Source organism: Dromiciops gliroides, chromosome 6 (genome assembly GCF_019393635.1).
Source record: "Dromiciops gliroides isolate mDroGli1 chromosome 6, mDroGli1.pri, whole genome shotgun sequence".
NCBI classification, from domain to species: Eukaryota; Metazoa; Chordata; class Mammalia; order Microbiotheria; family Microbiotheriidae; genus Dromiciops; species Dromiciops gliroides.
In genome coordinates, this window is record NC_057866.1 from 183,587,551 (window position 1) to 183,610,895 (window position 23,345).

General features: G+C 39.6%; 1 protein-coding gene across 3 annotated transcripts in view; it reads left to right on the plus strand.

Moving 5' to 3' along the window:
• The window catches only part of KLHL2 (kelch like family member 2), a 138,737-nt gene that overhangs the window by 37,078 nt on the left and 78,314 nt on the right, over window positions 1-23,345 (plus strand). For all 3 annotated transcript variants that reach the window (XM_043972572.1, XM_043972573.1, XM_043972570.1), the window contains exons 3-4: window positions 667-773; window positions 18,013-18,134. In XM_043972572.1, coding sequence (XP_043828507.1) covers window positions 667-773; window positions 18,013-18,134 — 229 coding nt within the window. The remainder of the gene's footprint in view (window positions 1-666; window positions 774-18,012; window positions 18,135-23,345) is intronic.

Sequence of the window (23,345 nt, forward strand, 5' to 3'; positions counted from 1 at the left end):
CAAGTCACTTAACACCCCCCCCCCATAGCCCTCCCCAAAAGGAAAAAAAAGTGGATATATATGTGTATATATACACACATATACTCACATACATACATATACACATGTGTATATATACATATATATGCATCTATACATATACATACTTTCATAGATATACATATACATATGTGTGTATGTCTGTGTATAGTGCCTTGAGGTTTACCAAGATTTTACTTAGCTTTACTTACTTTAGCTTAGACACTACACGATCTTATTTCACTCATAACAAACCCATGATGTAGGAATTACAAACCTTATTTATTCCCATTTTACAGATGAGCAAGCTGAGGATCAGAGGGTTTGTGAGTTGCCTGGGATCATACCGCTGGGATTCAAACCTAGGTCTCACCCTACGTCAGGTCCACAACACTTATTTAGATTCTGAGTGATGCTGTAGGAACCAAGGACCTTGACTTTACCGCAAGAGTTTGGGGTCAGCTCTATCAAAGCCTTCAGTGTCCTCTTTCATTTTTTATTCAGTTTCCTGATTCGGATTTGTGGTATCTTGTTGCAGGGAGTTTAACGTCTACTCGAGTGGCATGTTGCTACAATATTTTCACAGTGGTCATTGAATTAATTTTCCCAATCGAATAATTCACCGCTTCTCTCTTGTTTTATAAACAGCCAAAATTTGCTTTGTGACGTCACTATTGTGGCCGATGACATGGAAATTTCAGCACATCGAGTAGTCCTGGCAGCTTGCAGCCCTTACTTCCACGCTATGTTTACAGGTAGGAAATGTTTTGGTTATTTTTCTTCCAACACTGCAGATCAGTTTGTGCTCTCGTCTTGTTATCTAATCTAAGATACTGCTGCCCTGGTTTTCTTCTTCCTGAAGCCACTCTGATCTGTCTATTTAGTCTTTAGGGCTTTGTCTCATAACTCCGTGATTCGCCTCACTCTGCTGCATGAAGTAAGGCCAGAAGATGGTTGGTGTTCATTCAGTCAGAAAAACAATAAAGCTGGATGGCTTATTCCACAGGCACAGCTTTAACCCAGGCAGCTATTAGAAGGGAAAGATATTGATTAGTTAGACTGTATCTAGATGAAGTCAACCAATATGTGTTAGTTCCTCAAGTCCAAGAACTGGATGCAAGAGTTGGGGGCATTTAGCCTGATGGAGAAAGGGTGCTTCAAAATCGATTATGTAGAAAAAGAAGACAGAGATGTTTTCTCTGGCCCCAGAGGGCTAAACTAGCAATGGGTGGGAGAGCCAAGGAGGCAGATTTAGACTAAAACACTTACTTCAAGAATCGTAGTTGGCCTGATTCTTGTTCCATTTTTAGAAGAAGGGCAAAGGTCTGGGATTTTATTCCTTGGCTCAGGCCTCTCTGTAAGTCATAGGTAGGACAGATACCTAAATTGTCAGATTAGATTTATCAGTTTGCTTTTAGAATATAGTTATGTTAGTGTTTCATAAAATATATTATTTATTCATTCATTCATGACTCGACCTATAATTTCATTAATATAGAGAACTCCCAATCAGGAATCACCCTTTTCCGATACTTGGGTTCTCTGCTCAGTAACTTAGAGTTTGCTTGTTTGGGGTTTTTTTTTGTGAGGCAATTGGGGTTAAGTGACTTGCCCAGGGTCACACAGCTAGTAAGTGTTAAGTGTCTGAGGCCGGATTTAAACTCAGGTCTTCCTGACTCCAGGGCCGGTGCTCTATCCACTTCGCCACCTAGCTGCCCAGTAACTTAGAGTTTTAGAGAGTTGCTGGGTCACTGAAAGATTCAGTAACTTGCTCAGGGTCGCTTTGCCAGTATGTGTCACAGAGAGGCCTTCCTGACTCTGAGACCTGCTCCCTATTTACTATGCCACACTTCTCCATGAAATATATTCACTCCATTCAAGGGCACACTGGTAAATATTTAACAACTGGATCTCTAGGGAGAAAAAAAAATGTACATGCCACAAACTTTTAAATTTTATCTGTAATATTAACATTTTCTCCATTTTCTTACACCTAGACCATCACTAAATCAAGCCTAAATTATTAAGATTTTCTCCATAACTTTCTTTTTTGTTTGTTTGTTTTGTGGTCAGGCTGTTTATTAAAGAGACAACCGCATATACAAGGTTAATCTATAAAAATGTCTGCAAATCAAACTGCATGTGATCTAAAAGGACCCATGCATAATATCAAAAATGTACAGTCAATTCGATAAAAAGTGAATTTAAACATACATAGTCTAGGATCATACACATATCCAGGGGCCACATACATATCCAATTAGGTTTTTTGAAAACGCATAACTTTCTTAAGCTTAGACAAAACAATAAATCAAGCACTGATTTGTAGCATTGGTTGCTGCACTCCAGCATACCTCTGGCTACACTATAAACCATGAACATTATTATTTTGACCAGTATGGTAAGTTCTTGTTAATCATGAAATACTGGAAAAAACTTTAACCTGCCATTTGTATCTTCAATGATAGAGGTTCCACCTGTTTACTCTTTTTTTTTGGTGGGGCAATGAGGGTTAAGTGACTTGCCCAGGGTCACACAGCTAGCAAGTGTCAAGTGTCTGGGTCCGGATTTGAACTCAGGTCCTCCTGAATCCAGGACCAGTGCTTTATCCACTGCACCACCTAACTGTCCCCTAGCCTGTTTACTCTTTATCTTCTTGATGGTGCCCTGTCTTGCCATTATCTTGACTCTGTTTTGTTCCCACTTCATACCCCTGGAAGGATTTCCTGGTTGCTCTTTGGGGTTTAGGGAGATGACAAGAAAGATTTAGTCTGGTCAGGGGTGGAGTAGGGGGAGTGTTATGTAGTAACAGTTGTAGTAATAATATAATCATCATAGTATAGTTGTAGTATAGTCATAGTAGTCATAGTTGTAGTAATATAATAAGAGGGGTGGTTTTATCAAAATATGTACCATTAAACAATTATTTCCTTATCTTCTAGTCTTTACAATTTTTTAAATATTCTTTTCTTTTTAAATTTTGAATTCTAGATCATCTCCCTCCCACCCCTCCCCACCCATTGAGAAGGCAAATAATATATCACTTATACATGTAAAATCATGCAAAGCATATTTCTATATTAGCTATATCACAAAGAAAGCAAAAAAAATGAAGTAAGAAAATTATCAGTTTGTACTCAAAGTTAGATAGCATTTTTTCATCATGAATCCTTTGGAATTGACTTGGATCATTGTATTGATCAGAATAGCTAAGTGTTTTACAGTTGATCATCATCACAACATTTCTGTTAAGGTGTGAGATGATCTCCTGGTTCTTCTCACTTCATTTTGCATCAGTTCATACAGGTCTTGCCATGTTTTTTGTGTTTTTTTTCTAAAACCATCCACCTCATCACTTTTTTTTAGCACAGTAGTACTCCATCACAATCACAGTCCACAGCTTGTTCAGCCTTTCTCCAATTAATGAGCATCCCCTTAATATCCAATTCTTTACCACCACAAAAAGAGGTGCTATAAATATTTTTGTACATATAGGTCCTTTCCCCTTTTCTTTGATCTCTTTGGGGTACAGACTTAGTAGTGGTATTGTAGTATTAAAGGGTATGCACAGTTTTATAGACCTTTGGGTCTAGTTCCAAATTTTCTCCAGAATGATTAGACCAGTTCACTACACCACCAACAATTCATTAAATGTACCTATTTTCCCTCATCCCTTCAAGCATTTGTCATTTCTGATAGTTATAAGGTGATACCTCAGAGTTGTTTTAATTTGTCTTTCTCTAATCAATAATGACTTAGAGCATTTTAAAAATGAGATTAAAGATAGCATTGATTTCTTATTCTGAAAACTGAATGTTCATGTCTTTAACTATTTATCAATTGGGAAATGGCTTTTATTTTAATAATTTTGATTCAATTCCTTGATATTTGAGAAATGAGGCCTCTATCATAGAAACTTCTTATGAAAATTTTTTTATATTATTTCTATATTATTGTCCATGGTTCCTTTTAGCACAGTGTAATTTCCCTCATCTCTTTTATTTCATCTCTATTTTTGCTTTTGCTTTGTCTGAGATCATGATTGACACCCCTGCCCTTTTCACTTCAGCTAAAGCATAATGGACTCTGCTGTAGCCCTTCATTTCAACTCTGTGTGTGATTTTCTGTCCCTAGTGTATCTCTTATACACAACATATTGTTGGATTTTGATTTCCAGTCCATTCTGTCTGCTTCTATTCTATGAGTGAACTCATCCCATTCACATTCACAGTTAAGATCGCTAACTGAGCATTTCCTTTCATCCCATTTCCTCTGTTTAATCTTCTTTCTTTTTTCCTGTTCCTCTTCAAAAGTCTGTCTTCTTTCCAACCACTGCCTCCCCCAATCTGTCCTCCCCTTATTATCCCCCTGCCCCATATCTCTTAGCCCTTTCCCCTCCTATCTCCCTATTGTGCAAGATAGGTTTCTATATCCAACTGAATGTGTGTGTGTGTATATATATATATTCTTCCTTCCAGTACTCATAAAGTGAGGTTTAAACATTGCCCAACATCCCCCCCCCCATTTTTCCTCCACTATAAAAGTTCTTCCTTGGGCCTCTTATATGTGAGAAAATTTGCCCCATTCTACTTCTCCCAGTGCATCCCTCTTTCTCATCCCTACATTCTTTTTTTGGAGATCATTCCACCATAATTGACTCACACCTCTGCCCTCTTTCTATGAAGATTCCTTCTAATTGTCCTAATAATGATAAAGTTCTTGGGAGTTACATGTATCATCTTTCTTCCCATATAGGAATGTAAACAGTTTAACTCTATTTAGTCCCTTATGATTACTCTTTCAAATGTTTGCTTTTCTATGCTTCTTTTGAGAATTTTGTTTAAATGTCAGATTTTCAGTTTAGCTTTGGTCTTTTCATTACGAATGCTTAGAGGTCATATATTTCATTAAATTTCCATTTACAATCCTGAAGGATTATATTCAGTTTTTCTGGGTAGGTTATTCTTGGTTGTGATCCTAGCTCCTTTGCCCTTTGGAATATCATATTCCAAGTCCTATGCTCCTTTAACTTGGAAGCTGCTAAATCTTGTGTGATCCTAACTCTGGCTTCATGATCTTTGCATTGTTTCTTTCTGTCTGCTTGCAGTATTTTCTCCTTGACCTGGGAGTAATGGAATTTGGCTTTAATGTGCTTGGAAGTTTTAATTTTGGCATCTTTTTCAGGAGGTGACCAGTGGATTCTTTCAATTCATATTTTACTCTCTGGAAGATATCAGGGCAGTTTTCTTTGTTAATTTCTTGAAATATGTTATCTATATTCTTTCTTTGCTAATGGCTTTTAGGTAGTTCAATAATTCATAAATTATCCCTTCTCAATCTATTTTCTTGGTCATTTGTTTTTCCAAAGAGATATTTCACATTTTCTTCTATTTTTTTTTATTATTTTGACTTTGTTTTATTGTTTCTTGAAGTTTCATGGAGTGATTAACTTCTCTTTTCCCAATTCTAATTTATAAGTAATTATTTTCTTCAGTAAGATTTTATACCTCTTTTTCCATTTGGCCAATTTTGCTTTTTAAGGAATTCTTTTCTTCAGTGAATTTTTTTGCTTTTTATCTTTAGGCTAATTCTGTTTTTTTTTGTTTTGTTTTTTTGTTTGGTTTTTTTTTTTTTGGCAATGGGGCTTAAGTGACTTGCCCACGGTCACACAGCTAGTAAGTGTCAAGTGTCTGAGGCCGGATTTGAACTCAGGTACTCCTGAATCCAGGGCCGGTGCTTTAACCACTGCACCATCTAGCTGCCCCCCTAATTCTGTTTTTAAGGTGATATTTTCCTCAGTATTTTTTGTGCTTCTTTTACCAAGTTGGTAATTGTCTTTTCATGATTTTCTTCCCTCACTCTCATTTCTTTTCCAAAATTTTCCCCTCCCACACTTATCTCTTTCTTTAATTCTTCTAGGAATTCTTGTTTGGCTTGTGTCCAATTAGCATTTTTTTTGGGGGGGAGGGAGACTTTGCTGGTTGCAGTTTTCACATTATTGACCTCTTCTAAATTTGTGTCTTGGTCTTCCCTGCCACTGTAGTAGCTTCTTATTGTCGAATCTTTTTTATGTTTGTTTATTTTTCCAGCCTATTTCTTCACTGAACGTTATATTAAAGTTGAGCTCCGCTCACCTTGGAGTGGGATGGTACCACCCCAAGCTTCAGGCTTTTTTGTGCTTCTGTTTTCAGAGCTAGTTCTGCAAGTTTTCAATGTTTCTAAGGTGGTATGATCTGTGGAGAGCTGTGATCCCTGCTCTTTTGGTCTGTATTATGGTCTTTACCCAAGTGGAGCCCTTGCTTCCCTGCAGCCACAAAATGCTAGCACTCTTCTTGGGCCTGGAACTGTGACCAGGGCCTCTGCACCCTTGACCGACTCCTAGCATTCCTCTCCATCCTGGAACTATTATCCAGAACTGCATATAGGCAGTAGAGTTGTCACTCAGTGCTAGTTTCATGCAGTACCAGCAAAGGCCCCATGGCAGTTTCTTTCTGACCAGTCATCCAACGCTCTTACCATCTCTAGGCTAGAGTTCCTGAAGCTGTTGCTACTGCTGTCGTGACTGCCTCCAAAGCCCACCACTGGTACTGCACCATACTCTGCCCACCCCAGTGTTAGAGACTTCTGCAGATCTCCTCTCTCTCTGACCTTGTGTTGGCTCTGCTGCTCCAAAATTTGATTTGAAGTATTTTAAAGTTGTTTGGATGTGAATGTTGGGAGAGTTCAGCTGGGTCCCAGCTTGTACTCCACCATCTTGGCTTCTAATTCTTATCTTCTAGTCTTGATTAGAAGCACAATTCAGCCTTCCTACTATAAGAAAATATTGAGGACAAGATGCATTTCTCTAGTTGCATCTGCAGTACTTGCTAATTGGAAAAAAATTAAAATTATTTCGAGAACTCCATTAAAAATATGACATTATTATAGAGTTTTAAGGATTGTATAGTAGTTTATATGCATTTTCATTTGATACAATAATCCTATGAGGTAGGTATTATTTTCCTCTATTGAAAACCTTTAATTTTATTTTTTTTAATGAACAAAAATCTATTTTCTTTCCCTCCCACTTCCCTTCCCCACCCCATTGAAAGATAAAAGGGAAAATAGAACTCTTGTAACAAATATTCATAGCAAAGCAAAACAAACTCCGGCATTGGCCATGTATGTGTATATATCTTTCTGGATCCTGAGTCCCATCACCTCTATGTCAAGCGAGCTTCATCACTGGTCCTCTGAATTGTGGTCAGTCATTTCATTGCTCAGATTTCTTCAGTCTTTCCAAGCTGTTTGTCTTTGTAATATTGCTGTTATTGCAGAGCATACTTCATTCTGCATTGGTTTACACAGGTCTTCCCCCTGAAAGGAAGACTGTCCCTTTTGTCACTCCTTACAGCACAGCATTCAGTTGCATTCATATGCCATAATTTGCTTAACTATTCCCATTCTCCAAAAAAAATCTTCTATAAATATTTTTGTCAAAATGGATCCTTTTCTTCTTTCTTTGATCTCTTTGGTATAGAGGCTTAGTAGTGGTTTCAGTGGGTCTAGGGTTAATGACTTTTGGGACATAGTCCTGAATCTTCCAGAAGAGCTAGACTATTTCACAGTTATGTTGGAATGCCATTTACCACCTTGTGGACTTAAAAGTTCTGGGTTTCAATTTCCTCATCTGTAAAATCGGGGGCTATGTACATTTATAACTTATACTAAATATCCTTTAAAAGCCTTTCTGGTTCTAAATTTATAATCCTGCCATTGTAAAAAGGAATTTTTCAAGGAGTACCAAAATGAGGAACGGAACAAGATTTCTAAAAGGAGACTGAACTTTATAAGTTTGATAAAAATTAAGAATAAGATAAGTAATAAGAATTTCAAATGTTAACTTTCTCCTCCTAATTGGAGACTCCTTCACGGAATTTTTACTTTATTATGGGTAGGGAGGAAGGAGATAAGATTAGGCATAGTCCTGGAGAATAAAAGCAAAGTTGTAGTGGGGGGAGGCAAAAAATAGTCAATGTTTGAATTAATAGTCAGATTTCAAAAGCCACCCAGAACATTATTATGATGTTTAAGATTCATGCTTGCCAAGCTATGAAAATGGAGAATGTGTTGTGGTAGCTTTTTATGTTTTAGTAGTAATAATGATTAAACTGCCATAATGTGTAGGGGGATGATAAAAAGGACTTAAAAAGCAACAGTTTTAAAATAAATAAAAAATGAATCATGTGCCTATAAATTTATCATTTATTTATCAGGAAATTTACTTAAGCGTGATAAAATCTTCTGTATTATAGTTTTATGTTTTCAACTCTTTTTATGTTTTGAAACACAACCCAAAATAGAATTATAGGATCCTAGACTTATTGCGTTAGAAAGAACTTCAACAATCAAAACAGAGTGACCTGAAGCTTTAAAGACCAAGCTTGGTCCCTAGAAAAAGAGACAGGAGATTGCTACCTTTTTTCCTGATCCTTTTGCGGCCCAGGGGTGTGAAAAGTTGCATGTGATGTTAAGTTTTTTCCAATATGTTGATCCGTTTTGCTGAATATTTTTCCTCTTCCTGTCCCCTTCCCTCTCCTTCTCCCCCTCTCCCCTTTCTCTTCTTCCCCTCTTCCCTGTCCTCTCTTTCTACCCCTCCCCCTTTCCTTCCCCTTCTCTCTCTCCCTTTCTTCATGGATGTTCTCTGAAGTCTCTTCCAGAGCTAAATCTTATGATTCCCATGGTAGAGCTAAAATAATAAGCGAGGGTAGTGCTTCGGAGCATGCGATTAGAAGTTTGAATTTATTGGAGCAGTAGCTAGAGATTTTTGAAGAGGGGAATGATGCACCAAGTGATGATTGAAGAATATTGAATAGGTAAAATCAGAAAACGACAGCAATAGATCATCTCAAAACTTAGAGCCATGATTAAAAAAATTAGTTTCCAAAATTACATGATGGAAGACTCTACAAGAGACGCTTTTACAAAGAGGCAATGTCACAAAGTAGAGAGGACCCTGGATTTAGAGCCAGGAGAAAACAATTTTTATCCCCGGTTTTCTATTCATTGGCTGGTTACTTTTTGTCTTTGAGTTTGGCGATCCTCTGCTCACTACGGGTTTGATATTATTTGTAATTTCCATCTCACAGGGCTGTTGTGAGGGTCAAACAAAATGGTACACGGAAAGTACTTAGTGAACTGTAAGTCATTATACTGATGTGATCTGTTATTACCAGTCATGCATCAATTACACACAAGCACACTTGGGGATGTCTTAAGTGTTTTATAAATGCCAATTAGAGTAGTGTTGGGAGCATAGGGTAAAGCAGCTTGTCAAGGGAGCAGTTCTCATGTGCTGTTGCTGATAATGAAATGTCTCTGTCACCTTTGGCAAGCCCCTGTTTGACCTCCCAGTGGCTCCAGGCAAATTCCTAAGACAGTTAGGTTGCAGAGCAGGTGATACTCTGATAGAGGGAGGTTCTTCACTGGAAGTTTTCGATACCTGTGAAGTCACAGCTTTGGTCGTAAAAAATTAAAAGGAAAATCCCCCAGAGTGTGAGCACCTTGAGGGCAGAGATTCCTTCCTGTACTGTTGTACCTGCTTGGCGCTTGTACAGGTATAGGACATCCCACAACACTTCTGGGATAACTTGGGTACCTGTATACATTACATATAAATGCATAGGGGCGGCTAGGTGGCGCAGTGGATAAAGCACGAGCCCTGGATTCAGGAGTACCTGAATTCAAATCTAACTTCAGACACTTGACACTTACTAGCTGTGTGACCCTGGGCAAGTCACTTAACCCCCATTGCCCCGCAAAAACAAACAAACAAACAAACAATATATAAATGCATACACACCTATACATATATGTATCTATAAAAACAATGTCATTTATACACAAACAGCAATATGTTAATATGTTATGTATGCATGCATATATATTTATATTTAGATATGTATATATCTATATCTATTGATATCAGGGACATAGTAAATTGTTGCTTTGGGTGTGGCTCTCTCAGGGAAGATCCCAGTGAGAAGTACAACATTGAATCCTGGTTTCTAAAGTAAAGGAGGCCCCAGCTGATGAAAAACCTGACTATCAAAAATCTTCCAGTGGCTTACCTTTTGATGAAGGCTAGAGAAGGATATCTTTTCTCCAAAGAGCCATTTCTCCTTGTTCCTTGATCTTCTTGTTCTTTTTTTCTTCCTTCTTTTTTCCTTTCCTTTCCTTTCCTTTCCTTTCCTTTCCTTTCCTTTCCTTTCCTTTCCTTTCCTTTCCTTTCCTTTCCTTTCCTTTCCTTTCCTTTCCTTTCCTTTCCTTTCCTTTCCTTTCCTTTCCTTTCCTTTCCTTTCCTTTCCTTTCCTTTCCTTTCCTTTCCTTTCCTTTCCTTTCCTTCTCTTTCTTCCTTTCTTCCTTTCTTCCTTTCTTTCTTTCTTTCTTTCTTTCTTTCTTTCTTTCTTTCTTTCTTTCTTTCTTTCTTTCTTTCTTTCTTTCTTTCTTTCTTTCTCTCTCTTTCCTCCTTCCTTCCTTCTTCTTCCTTCTTTCTTTTTCTTCCTTCCTTCCTTCCTTTCTTCCCCTTCTCCTTTTGCTTTCTTGCTTTTTTGAGTTTTTTCTTCTCTCTCCCTCTCTCTCCATCTCCTCCCTCCCTCCCTCCCTCCCCCCTTTCCATTTGCTGTTGCAGAAGGCACATCAATCCCATTCCCTCTTTCCTAAATATGATATTATGGATTCATTTTCTTTATTAACTTCCCTCTCCCTTCCCCTGTAATGCACACAGAAACATCTTTCATTTTTTCTGGGGAAGAAGTAGGGTACATTTAATGCACTTAAGTTCTTAGAAGAACAGTTCCTCTCTGAGATCTTGTCAGCCAGTCTCTAGGGAGGCATGCAGTTAAATGCACATCACCATTATCGCTTCTCCCCTCCCTGAATTTGTGTTTGGCAAAGGAATTTTGTGTAATGATGGATTCCCATAGGCCTTGCTGAGAGTTTACTGCAGCTGATGGTGCACTACATCAGAAAATGAAATGAGTTTTCAAGAAATCTTCAGGACAGCCTGACATTTTTCTAATGGAGGGGCAGGATTAAGACAAAACCAGTTATTTGTCCCCTTGTCTTTATTCCATGTTCTTTGTGGTTGGGTTATAATAAATCCCACAGTAATTATTTTCATGCCTGTAGCTTTCGCTTAAACTTAGCATAATTTCCATAAGTGAACTCTTGACTTAATTTCATAGATTCTCCTTTTAGATTTCATATTGAAATTGTCTCTCCCCAGCTTCCCACAAATATGACCCAGGATTACTTATCCTCAATTTATATGCTTGTGTTTGTATACACACAGACACATGCATATATACATGTGTGTATATATGTGCATATGTATGTATGTACACATAGGATCATAGAATTGGAGCTACAAGAGACCTTAGAGGCCATTGAGCCAAACCTTTTCCTTTGACAGATGAAGAAACTGAGTCCCAGAGAGGTTAAATGATTTGTCAAGGGTCACCCACCTAATAAGTATCTGAGAAAGCATTTGAACCCAGATCATCTTGTCTTCAAGCCTGGTACACTATAAGCTGTCTTTAAACTTTTTTGATTGCCTATTCCTGTCAGTTAGAATTTTCAAACACCGCCTCCTAAGATGTATATGTTTGTTTGTTTATTTATTTTTATTTTTAATTTTTTTGCTGGGCAATGAGGGTTAAGTGATTTGCCCAGGGTCACACAGCTAATAAGTGTCAAGTGTCTGAGGCCAAATTTGAACTCAGGTCCTCCTGAATCCATTTCCACAGTAGGAAATGTACTAATAATGATTCACATTGCAAAACTTACACACAAAAGAGAGAAAGTAAAATAAGGTGATCAAGGTGAAATAATATTTGAACCTAGACTTGAATCTGTTGAGTATAGAAGTAACATGGGCAGCTAGTTGGCGCAGTGGATAGAGCACCAGGCCTGGATTCACAAGGACCTGAGTTCAAATCCGGCCTCCAACACGTAACACATACTAGCTGTGTGACCTTGGGCAAGTCACTTAACCCCAATTGCCTCACCAAACAGACAGAAGTGACAGAGTTGGATGTGCCCTTTAGGAAAGTTGTTTGTCAGGTGTGTGAAGGGAGAGACTGGTGGCAGGGAGACCGGTTAGGATGCCATTGCTGTAACGATGAGGGTCTGCACTAAGATGATGACTGTGTGAATGGAGAGAAGGGGAGGGATGTTGATGGATAAACAGCAAGACTGGGTGGCTGAGTAAGTGATGAAGCAAGGATGACACTAAGCTTTGAACCTGTGTAACTTGAAGGCTAGTGGTGGTGCCTTTGTAAGAACTAGAGGTGTTTGGAAAAGGTGTGGGCTTGGAGGGCAAAAGTAATGGAGTCACGACCCACTTTTTTGCCTGTTTATCTTGTGCTCTTCCCCACTGAAAAACAAAAAGGGTGAGGGGGAGGAGGAGGGGCCGGGCTTACTCACCAGCCATGCTCCACAGAACCCACGCTAAGGGCTGCCTTCTGCTGCCAGGAGGCGATGGGGGAGCTTGGAGGTGGCGATGCTGGGGGGTGGGGCAAGCTTGGGGGAATTTTGCCTGTGCAGCTGGGAGTGCCTGGGTCAGGTTCAGTCTGTCAGTCAGCTGGTGTTTATTAAGCACTCATTGTGTACCAAGTATCTGTGCCCAGTGTCAGAGATACAAAGAAAGGCCACATCTCCCCCCCCCCAAAAAAAAAACCACCGCATAAACAATTCTTGCTCTCAAGGAGTTTATAGTCTAATGGGAGAGACCACACATGGAAAACTATATAGAAACATGAGATATACAGGGTAAATTAGTTATAATCTCAGAGAACTGGCAAAATCCTCTTCCAGAAGGTGGGATGTTAGCTGAGACTTGAAGGATGCTAGGAAGCCAACAGGTGGAGATGAGAAGGGGGAATATTCTAGCCAAGCAGCCGTCTATGGGAATGGTCTAGGCATGAAGCTATGTGGGCCTGCTCTGGGCTGCTGTAGTGCCAGAGGAGGGAAGGGGGCATATATGAGATGTTAAGGAGGGAGACATAATGGATTTGACCACTTAACAGAGCGAGGAGTAATAGTACATGATGCTTATCTTGTGAGCTTGGGAGACTGATTAGACAAATGATGGTACTTTAAAAAAATTATATATTAATTATATATTAAATTATATATTTTTCCAATTACATGAAAAACAATTTTTAACATTGTTTTTTAAAATTTTTGAGTTCCCAATTGTCTCCCTCTCCCCCTTTCCTTCCTATTCCTTGAGAAGGAAAGCAATTTGTTATGGATTATACATGTGCAGTCATGCAAAACCTATTTCCATATTAGCTACCTTGTGAAAGAAAACACAGACCTCCTCCCAAAAAGAAGAACGTTTTTTAAAAGTATGCTTCAGGATAAAGCACTGCCCTGGTTTCAGGAGGACCTGAGTTCAAATCCGGCCTCAGACACTTGACACTTCCTAGCTGTGTGACCCTGGGCAAGTCACTTAACCCTCATTGTCCCACAACAAACAAACAAAACAAACAAAAAAGTATGCTTTAGTCTACATTCAGACTCCATCAGTTCTTTTTCTGGAGGTGAAATGCATTTTTTAAGAATAATGACAGTAATATAGAAGTTAGAAAGAGAGGAAGGTTTTGGTCATATTGAGTTTAAGATACCTGTGGTATATCCAGTTCATACATTCAGTATATCTGCTGTCTAAAAAGGCAATTGGAGATGTGAGACTGGAGGTTAGGGAAGATGTTAGATCTAGACAAGCAAATCTGAGAAGCATCTACATAGAGATGGTAATTAAATCCGTGGGAGCTGATGAGATCAACAAGGAAAGCAGTATAGAGGGGAAAGAGAAGAGGACCCAGGACAGAGCCTCGGGGGATACCCTCTGTTAGAGGGCATGGTCTAGAGGAAGATCCAGCAGAGGAGCCAAAGAAGGAGTCATCAAACAGGTTGGGAGGAGAAGCAGGAGAGATCAGAGGGAAGAGAGATCAAGAAAGATGGTGATTGACAGCGTCAGGGGCTTCAGAGAGCTCCAAAAGCATGAGAATTGAGAAAAGCCCATTAAATTTGACAAGTAAGTAGAAATGATTTGGACTTTGGAGAGAACAGTTCATTTGAATGTTAAGGTTGGAAGCCAAACTGCAAAAGAGTTAAGAGAGTGAGAAGAAAAGAAGTGGAGAAGCTTAGACATTGTTAAGGCTAAAATTCTAGCTAAACTAGACAGTTCTAGTTCTATCTAATGAGTGGTCGCCAATAAATTATAAGCTTTAGCAAGAGTTAGGCTTTTAAGCATTTATTAAGGAGAATAAGAATTTGGTAAAGAGAGAGAGAAACGCCTAGATTCCTATCTATTAAAGGGAGAGCGCATTTCTCGCTCCCTCCTCCACCAGAGTCCTCAGGAAAGAGCCCCAGTCAGAGTGCCAGGCTCCTCCCTTCTTCCTCCCACAAGCAGACATCACTTCCTGATGCCAAAGAAAAGACTTCTGGTCTTGCTCTCAAAGACCTTCACTTCATGGCAGAGCTTTTCTACAGTAAGTCTCCAGCAGGTGGTGTCATTCCAATCGTTACAACTTAAAAGAGAAATTAGATCCCTCCCTCCTTCCCTTCCTCCCTCCCTCCCTTCCTTCCTTCCTTCTTTCCTTTCTTCCTTCCCTCCCTCCTTCCTTCCTTCCTTCCTTCCTTCCTTCCTTCCTTCCTTCCTTCCTTCCTTCCTTCCTTCCTTCCTTCCTTCCTTCCTTCCTTCCTTCCTTCCTTCCTTCCCTCCTTCATTCCCTCCCTTCCTTTCTTCTTTCCTTTCCTCCTTTCTTCCTCCCTCCTTCCCTCCCTCCCTTCTTCCCTTGCACCAAATTTATTTTGGTTACTGTGTCACACTGCTGACTCATATTAAGTTCACAGTCCACTAAAATCACTAGATTTTTCATTTTCAGAATTGCTGTCAAACTATACCTCCCCCATCTTATACTTATGAATTTGATTATTTTGTGCCCAAGTGTGAGATTTTACATTTATCCTAATTTAACTTCATCTTATCAGATCCAACCCAGTGCTCTAGCCCGTCAGAGTCCTTTTAGATACTGATTCTGTCATCCAATGCATTAACCTTCCCTCCCAGCTTCATGTCATCTGCAGATATGATGAACATGTCACCTATGTCTCAATCCACGTCACTGATAAAAAAAAATTAAGAGCATAAGGCATGCTTGCATGGATCCCTCGGGTACTCCACTGGAGACCTTCTGCCACGTTAGCCACCTAGTTCTGAAACCATCTGATTGTATCATCTAGTGCACATCTATCTTCTCTTCAAGAATAACATGAGATACTTTATCAAAAGCTTTGCTAAAATATAGGTAAATTATCCACAGTGTTCTCTTTATCTACTAGTTTAGTAATAGAGTCACGGAAATGGAAATGAGGTTAGTCTGGTGTGACCTGTTCTTGGGGAAGCCAGACTACATCTTTATAATCATTGCTTCCCTGCTTACCGATCTTTTTTTTTTTTTTAGTGAGGCAATTGGGGTTAAGTGACTTGCCCAAGGTCACACAGCTAGTAAGTGTCAAGTGTCTGAGGCCAGATTTGAACTCGGGTACTCCTGACTCCAGGATCGGTGCTCTATCCACTGCGCCACCCAGCTGCCCCCTGATAATCTTTTAAGTGACCTATTCTAGAATTTTACCAGGAATCTGCTGAGGTTTCCTCCAACTTTCAAATTCTGTAGTTCTGTGTTCTGTAATTAAGTTTGTGATCCCCATTTCCCCTGCTGCTGCCCCCGTCCCCAACACTCTCACCCCACACTTCCAATCATGTATATGATTCCTTCCTGAAAAACTTGGACATCCCTGAGTTAGAAGGATAGTATTGCTTGTATAGACATTTCCACATGAAACTCCTCTTTGTATCAAGTAATCGCAAGCGCTCTGCAGAATAACGTTTAAGGGATGAGATGTGAAAGTGCCTTCCTCTTCGTTTTCCTTCCACAAAATGTCAGAGCATGGAGGAGACATTATGCAGTAGTAGGCAAATAAGATAGTGTTTTACAACCTCTAGGATCAAATGTAAATTGTTTTTTGTCTTTTAAAGCCCCTCATCTCTAGGTTTTTTATACCTCACTCTCCCCACCCATACTGTGTGTGATCCAGTAGCAGTAGCCTCCTGGCTGTTACTGGCACAAGACACGCCAATCTTCTGACTCTAGGCATTTTCACTTGGAATGCCCTTCTTTTTCATCTCCACCTTCTAATTTCTTCCTTCAAGTTTCAGCTAAAGTTCTTTTTTCTGTAAGGCATTCCCAGTCCTTCTTAATGTTAGTGCCTTCTGAGTTGTAATTACCCCCAATTTTTCCTGTATATATCTTCAATCAATCAACATTTATATTAAATGCTTACAAAGATCTGGATATACAAAAAGAGGCAAAAACACAATCCCCGCCCTCACAAAGATTCTAATGGGAGAGACAACATACAAACATATATTATATATAATTTTAGCTGGGACTTAAGAAATCCAAGGTGGTCAGTAGTCAGAATGGAGGAGGGAGAGTGTTCCAGGTGCAAGGGACAGCCAGCCAGATAAAATAGCCAAGAACAGAGGGATAGATCTTATTTGCAGATGGTTGTTTGCATATTATCTCCTCCTTAGACTATGAGTGCCTTGAGAACATTGACTGTCTTTTGTCTTTATTTGTATCCCTAGCACTTAGCTCAGTGCCTGGCACATAGTGGGTGTTTAACAAATACTACTCACAGACCTTCCCTATCATGCATTCCATGGTTTACCCTACTTTGTTCTGATCTCACCCCTTACTCTGTATTCCCATTTCTGTACACACACAGAGAAAGATATATATCTATATCTATAAAACATATTTATTTATTTATTTTTGGTGAGGCAATTGGGGTTAAGTAACTTGCCCAGGGTCACACAGCTAGTAAGTATCAAGTGTCTGAGGGCAGATTTGAACTCAGGTCCTCCTGACTCCAGGGCCAGTGCTCTATCCACTGCGCCACCTAGCTGCCCCTATAGAGCTATATATTGTGTCTCTTTTCAAACTGCAGTTTGCCTCTGTTATCTAATTGTCTCATAGGGCCTTGCCTTCCCAATGGGGATTAAGACAAGAGTATCTGATAGACTGTGTAAGTGCTTAAGTTGATTAGTTTGCCAATAAGCATTTATTAAGCACTTACTGTGTGCCAAATACTATGGTTACAAAGGCAAAAATTGTCCTCAAGGAGCTTACATTCTATTGTAGAGACTTGCACAGAATCATTGAATGAATGATAAAAACTGTGACTTTTTTTTTTTTTGCTTGTTTAGCTTTTATCCATGAATGGATTTGTGCTTGGCCATTAACAGCATTGCTTTTCTAGTTATCAGCCTTCAAAAGTTGTTAAATAAAATTTCTTTATTCTCCTTTCTGCCTCTGTGGTTCAGGAACTGTATGGCTACATTAAACTCCTCAGGAGTTTCCTCTTAAATGTCTCTATCTGTCCCCAAATCTTAGCCCTTAAGAAGGCAGCCAAGGGAGCAGTATGTGATTCCTGTGTTTTTTCTCTTCCCTAATTGTCTTGAAGCTTTTGGCTCCCCAGTTGCCTTTCCCAGGTGGATGTGGGAGGGTAATTTTTATTCTGGGTCTATAATGATCAGAATATCCCAAGAAGACCACCATGTCTCCATTAAAATCTTGCTCTACTCTAAGCTGACTTTGAGCTCCCAAAGGCTATGCAAGCCCTGATAGGGCCAGCAGTCTCTAAGGGCTTCAAGTATAGCCCCTATCATATCTGGTGTCCAAGACCAGCCTAGCTAAGTACAGAGATACTGACCACTTTTTTTGGCCAAAGCAACTCATAGAGATCATCGTGTTGGGCGTGTGGAGCAGCCCCAACTTGGGTTAGTTGAGGGATGCCCACACTGACAGACTCAACAGCAATTTTGCAGTAGTGACATCTATTTACAATGCAAGTTGTAACTCCGGGCTTTTGTTATAGGTGAGATGAGTGAAAGCCGAGCCAAGAGAATTCGAATAAAAGAAGTGGATGGTTGGACGTTGAGGATGCTCATCGATTATGTTTACACTGCTGAAATCCAAGTCACTGAAGAAAATGTTCAGGTAAGAGCAAAATACATTATGATAGGTTGGGTTTTTTAGGTGACAGGGAAGGAACAAAGACACATCTTCCACCGCCTACAAACTGTTCCTCTTCTGACAAAGTTAGAGAGTTTGTTGTACAAAACTTAACTTCTGAGTGATGTGAGGGATGATTATACCCTTGTAGTGCTCTTTCTGATCATGTCTTAAGTGTTCTCAGAACCAAGCTGTAAACATTTCACTTCTTTGTGAGCTTCTTATTCCTTTTCTGCAAGTACCTGTCGTGTTTATCAATAACAGCGGATGCCTGTTCATAATCTTTATTTTGTGGAAGAGTAGAGAGGAAAAAGTATTGGCAGAAAATAGACAGAGGTACAATAGCCCGCCTCTCCTCTGCATACTTGAGAATGTTATGTTCATTTCTTTTAGGGTATAGCTAAATTAGCACTATTTAGAAAACTGAAGATTTGGGCTAGACTTTTAAGAAATTTTCTCTGAATTCTACTTGCACCCACCAGACATCATGAATTCTGTTATTTTTTTTCTCTCTGGAAGATAGAGAGTACAATTTAAATGTCATCCTTTGGAAACTGAAGCTTCACAATGTAGGGAGCTGCATAATATTACAGATTATTCAATACAGGGACTTAAAAACTGGGTAGCCTCCCCTGATCTGCCTCAGAGACCTTCATCAGTCCTAGTCTGAAGAATCCCTCTCTGAGGGATAAAATGATCGGAGAGTTTGGGTCTATAATTCTGGGACAGAAGTGCCAATTATTTTCCTGGTTCCTATGGTAGGACAAGATTGCAGCCTTTATGCTAAAATGACAAGTACACTACATGTTAACAATAAATTTGCTGTAATGACTGAGGAAGAGCTTGGAAACTGGGTCTGAAATGAATATATGGTGAATGTTGTGTGGCAGAGGCCATCCAACCAGAAAGTCATCTTCTCCACTTGGTGTGACCTCCAGCCTGCCTCTAGGAAGCCTATCTTTTCTCCTATAGGAAGAGCCTTTCTATATGACAATTATGATTGGCCTCGTTTTGACATACGTGATCAATTCATTGTCTCTCTATAACTAACCCCCACTGATGTTATCCTCCACATTCTCTGGCATCATTTCCAATGAGCCAGAAGTCCTACTTTGGCAGATTTTCGATTTACTGTTTTTTCTCTGCCAATTTGCTTTTCTTTGTCCCTCCCTCTGCACTCTGTAGCTAGCCCTGGACTGATGCATTCATTCCTTAAACTGATTTCTTTGATTCATGAACTAGGCCATAGGGGTAACAGCTGTGAGAATGATTTGACCATAAATGAGCACCCTGTGTAAGCAAACCTCCTGAAGGTTGTTTGTAATCAGGATTAAACCTACTAGGAACTAGGAGAACGGCCGCCTCTAGTGTTGCTTTTAATAATCATCACGTTCTTTCCATCCTGAGCTCTTAGTCACGACTGCCTTTCAGAAAACCACTTGCCGTCCTAATTTGCCTTTTTAAGTGTCTGCTGCTTAAACCTCCCAATAATAACATTGAAAAGGTTCTGTTTGGAAGATGTGGTAAATGTCTCTTGGAATTGGATCTACCGCCACCACCCCCTTTTTGTTCTCTTTAGCAAAAAATGTAGCTGTGAATTTAAAGTCTTAATTTATCCCATGGGGAAAAAAAAGGATGTATTTGGGGGAAGTCTTTGTGGTACTGTGGGAGCAGGAGGCCTCATGGTGTTCTGGCGCATAGAGAGCCAGCCCCAAAGTCAAGGAGTCCTTCCAGTGACACAGACTAACTCGGTGATTCTGGGAAAGTCACTTCCCTTTCCAGTGCTCCAGACAACTTTATAAGATTATAAGTTTTAGGTTTTTTGGGCAGGTAGGTAGTTCAGGGGATAAAGTGATAGATCTGAAGTCAGGAAAATCTCAGTTCCAATATGGCCTTAGGTACTTACTAGCTGTGTGACTCTGGGCAAATCACTTAACTAACTTCATTTGTCTCAGTTTCCTCATCTGTTAAATGGGGCTAATAATAGCACCTCCCTCTCAGGAAGGTGCTATTTCTGCGAAGAAAAAAATGAAATAATATTTGTGAAAAGGTTTGCAAACCTCAAAGCACTATATAAATGTTAGCTATTATTGTTGTTGTTACCGGGTATGAGTCTTTGTGACCCTGACCTCTTCCGGGTTTTCTTGGAAAAAATACTGGAGCGGTTTGCCATTTCCTTCTCCAGATCATTTTACAGATGAGGAAACTGAGGCAAACAGGATGAAGTGACCTGTTCAGGGTCACACAGCTGGTAAGTGAACTCAGGTTTTCCTGACTCCAGGCCTGGCGCTCTATCCACTGTGCCATCTAGCTAGCTGCCCCTTGCAAACCTTAAAGTACTATATATATATAAATGTTAGCTATTAGTCTTAATGTTATTATCATCTGCAGATAAAGTGTCAATCTGCATTGGTAGAAGGAGTTTCTTCATCTGGAAGTTCCATATACCATTGACATTATTGGTAATAACCTCCCTGGGCCTCAGTTTCTTTAACTGAAAAAAAGAAGGGATTGGCCTACATGGCCTCTGAGGTGTTTTCCAGGTCTACCTCTGTGATCCTATAGACATAGCGTCCTTGCCATACCTGTGACCCTGTTTTATACACCTGTCCCTCTAAGTTCTCTAACAAACAAATCAATTCTAGCCACAATAAACAGCTGAGATTGGCAGCTAATTTATAATCCGTCCTATTTCCAAAAGATCCTTTTACTCCTTTGAGAATTCCATTATTGTTATTCCATTCCGTGCCCAGCAGGGTGTCTGGTGTGCCTCTTAACAGACTTGGACAGAGCTTCATGTGTAGGAATTCTAAACTGGGGAATACCCGTCAGATATTCAGGGGCAGGCAGGTGAAAATAAAGCAGGTGGAATTGAATCCGGGCATTTCTATAATTTAGGAGGTTGTCCCGATGAATGTGGCTGGCTCTCTCTATTTAAAGAGAGCTGAGTCCATTCTCAGATAACCTGTGTTTATGTAAATCAGAAGGACATTGTGCTCAGTATTCTTGAGGTGTACCTAAGCTGTTCTAACAGTTGACTGTCACAGCCAAAGCTATATTTACCTCGTGCCACTGACCTTGGGGAATGAGTATCTTCTTCATGTTGGATGATATAAAAAAAGATACACATTTACAGTAAACTGTTAAAAGGTCAGAATGCTAACAACAAGAAGTGCTTGTTTTATTCACTCAACAGAGTAAATAGCTCTTGGTCCTGATAAGTTTCTTTGACATTGAAGGGCAAATTGTATCTCTAGTGAATTAGAATTCACTGTTGCCTTATTTTTGCCTTCAGTTGTTCCAGTTGTGTCTGACTCTTCGTGACCCCATTTGGGGTTTTCATGGCAAAGATACTAGAGTGGTTTGCCATTTCTTTCATTGGATCCTTTTACAGATGAGGAAACTGGGGCAAGTAGGGTGAGGTGACTTGCCCAGTGTCACACAGCTAGTAAGTGTCTGAGGCTAGATTTGAACTCAGGAAGACTTGTCTTCATGACTACAGGAACGACACTATCCGCTGTGCCACCCAGCTGCCCCATTGCCTTATTTAGAGCTCTTTTAAAAAAAATCACAGTAAATATATATATATATATATATATATATATATATATATTTTTTTTTTTTTTTTTTTTTTTTTTTTTTGTGGGGCAGTGAGGGTTAAGTGACTTGCCCAGAGTCACACAGCTAGTAAGTGTCACGTGTTTGAGGCAGATTTTAACTCCGGTCCTTCTGAATCCAGGGCTAGTGCTCGCCACCTAGCTGCCCCCTCACAGAAAATATTCTGATAACTCCTTCCCCGAAAACTTTTAGTTTGACCTCATTCTTTGAAAATGTGAGGGCTTTTTTTGGAATTTGAGTGTTTGGGTTCATTTACCTTATGGTAAAGTTTTTTGGGGTAAATGAGCTAAGTTAATTTCTCTTTAAGAAAAAGAAAAGAGTAAAATCTCAAGTTTTGTCAAAGCCTTCCCCCTCATGTCATCATTTTAGTTGAATCATATACATTTCAAACTTAAGAGGCTAGAACCTCAGCTTGAGAATGAGTCACACACTTAAAGAGTTTGAGTGTGACTTAGAAGTCATTTAGGCCTGGGGCAGCTAGGTGGTGCAGTGGATAGAGCACCGGCCCTGGATTCAGGAGGACCTGAGTTCAAATCTGGCCTCAGACCCTTGACAATTACTAGCTGTGTGACTCTGGGAAAGTCACTTAACCCCAATTGCCTCACCAAAAAAAAAAAAAAAACCACAAAAAAAAAACCCAAAACAAAACAAAGTCATTTAGTCCTGCCATCTTATTTTATTTTTTGTTCAGTTGTTTTTCAGTCGTGTCCAACTCTTCATGACCCCATTTGGAGTTTTCTTGACAAAGATACTGGAGTGTGTGACTACAAAATAATAACAGGAAATATTGTGTACTTACCCAATACAAAGACCCAGTCAGTGGAGTGGGCTGCTGCAGGGCTAGAACAGAGATGAGTTACAAAGTCTGTTGTAAGTAAGCCCTCAGAAATTGCAGCTACTTCATTATGTCCAACATACATCCAAAACCCATGAGAAGAGTTGTTCATTGATGAAAGCTTGATTTCCCTGTTTACTTATGATTTATTGGGAGCAGAAAAAATAATTATGGGTTCTATGTTATGTATGTGTGTGTGTGTGTGTGTGTGTGTGTGTGTGTGTAGAGAAAGGGGGAGGAATGGAAAGAGAGAGATGCATAAAAAGGGGGGAGGAACAGGGAGAGAGAGAGAGAGAGAGAGAGAGAGAGAGAGAGAGAGAGAGAGAGAGAGAGAGAGAAATTAGTGTGTTTTGGGATCCAACTTGACCCAAGATTTTAAGCTATTTACTTCTTTTTGAACCTAGTCTAAACAGAATGTCTTACTGTCAATCATCAAGTCCTTGCATTTATAAACTCTGGTAGTTTAAAAGTGGTACCGAGAGTATCTTCGTGAGATGATTTTTTAAAAAAAATTTAAGGCAAACACCCAGACAACACCCAGCTGAGAATACTCTTCTGTCTGTGCAAATAGGCAACTGTTCTGTATCTTTGAGTCTTAGAGACTTGCCTGAGGCCCTGAGAGTTTAAGTGAGTTTGTCAGTAAGCAATCATTTATTAAGTACTAGCAAAGAGCCTGCCAAGTGGGATTACCAAGAAAGGCAAAAATAGTCCCTTCCCTCAGGGGACTTCCATTCTTCTGAGGT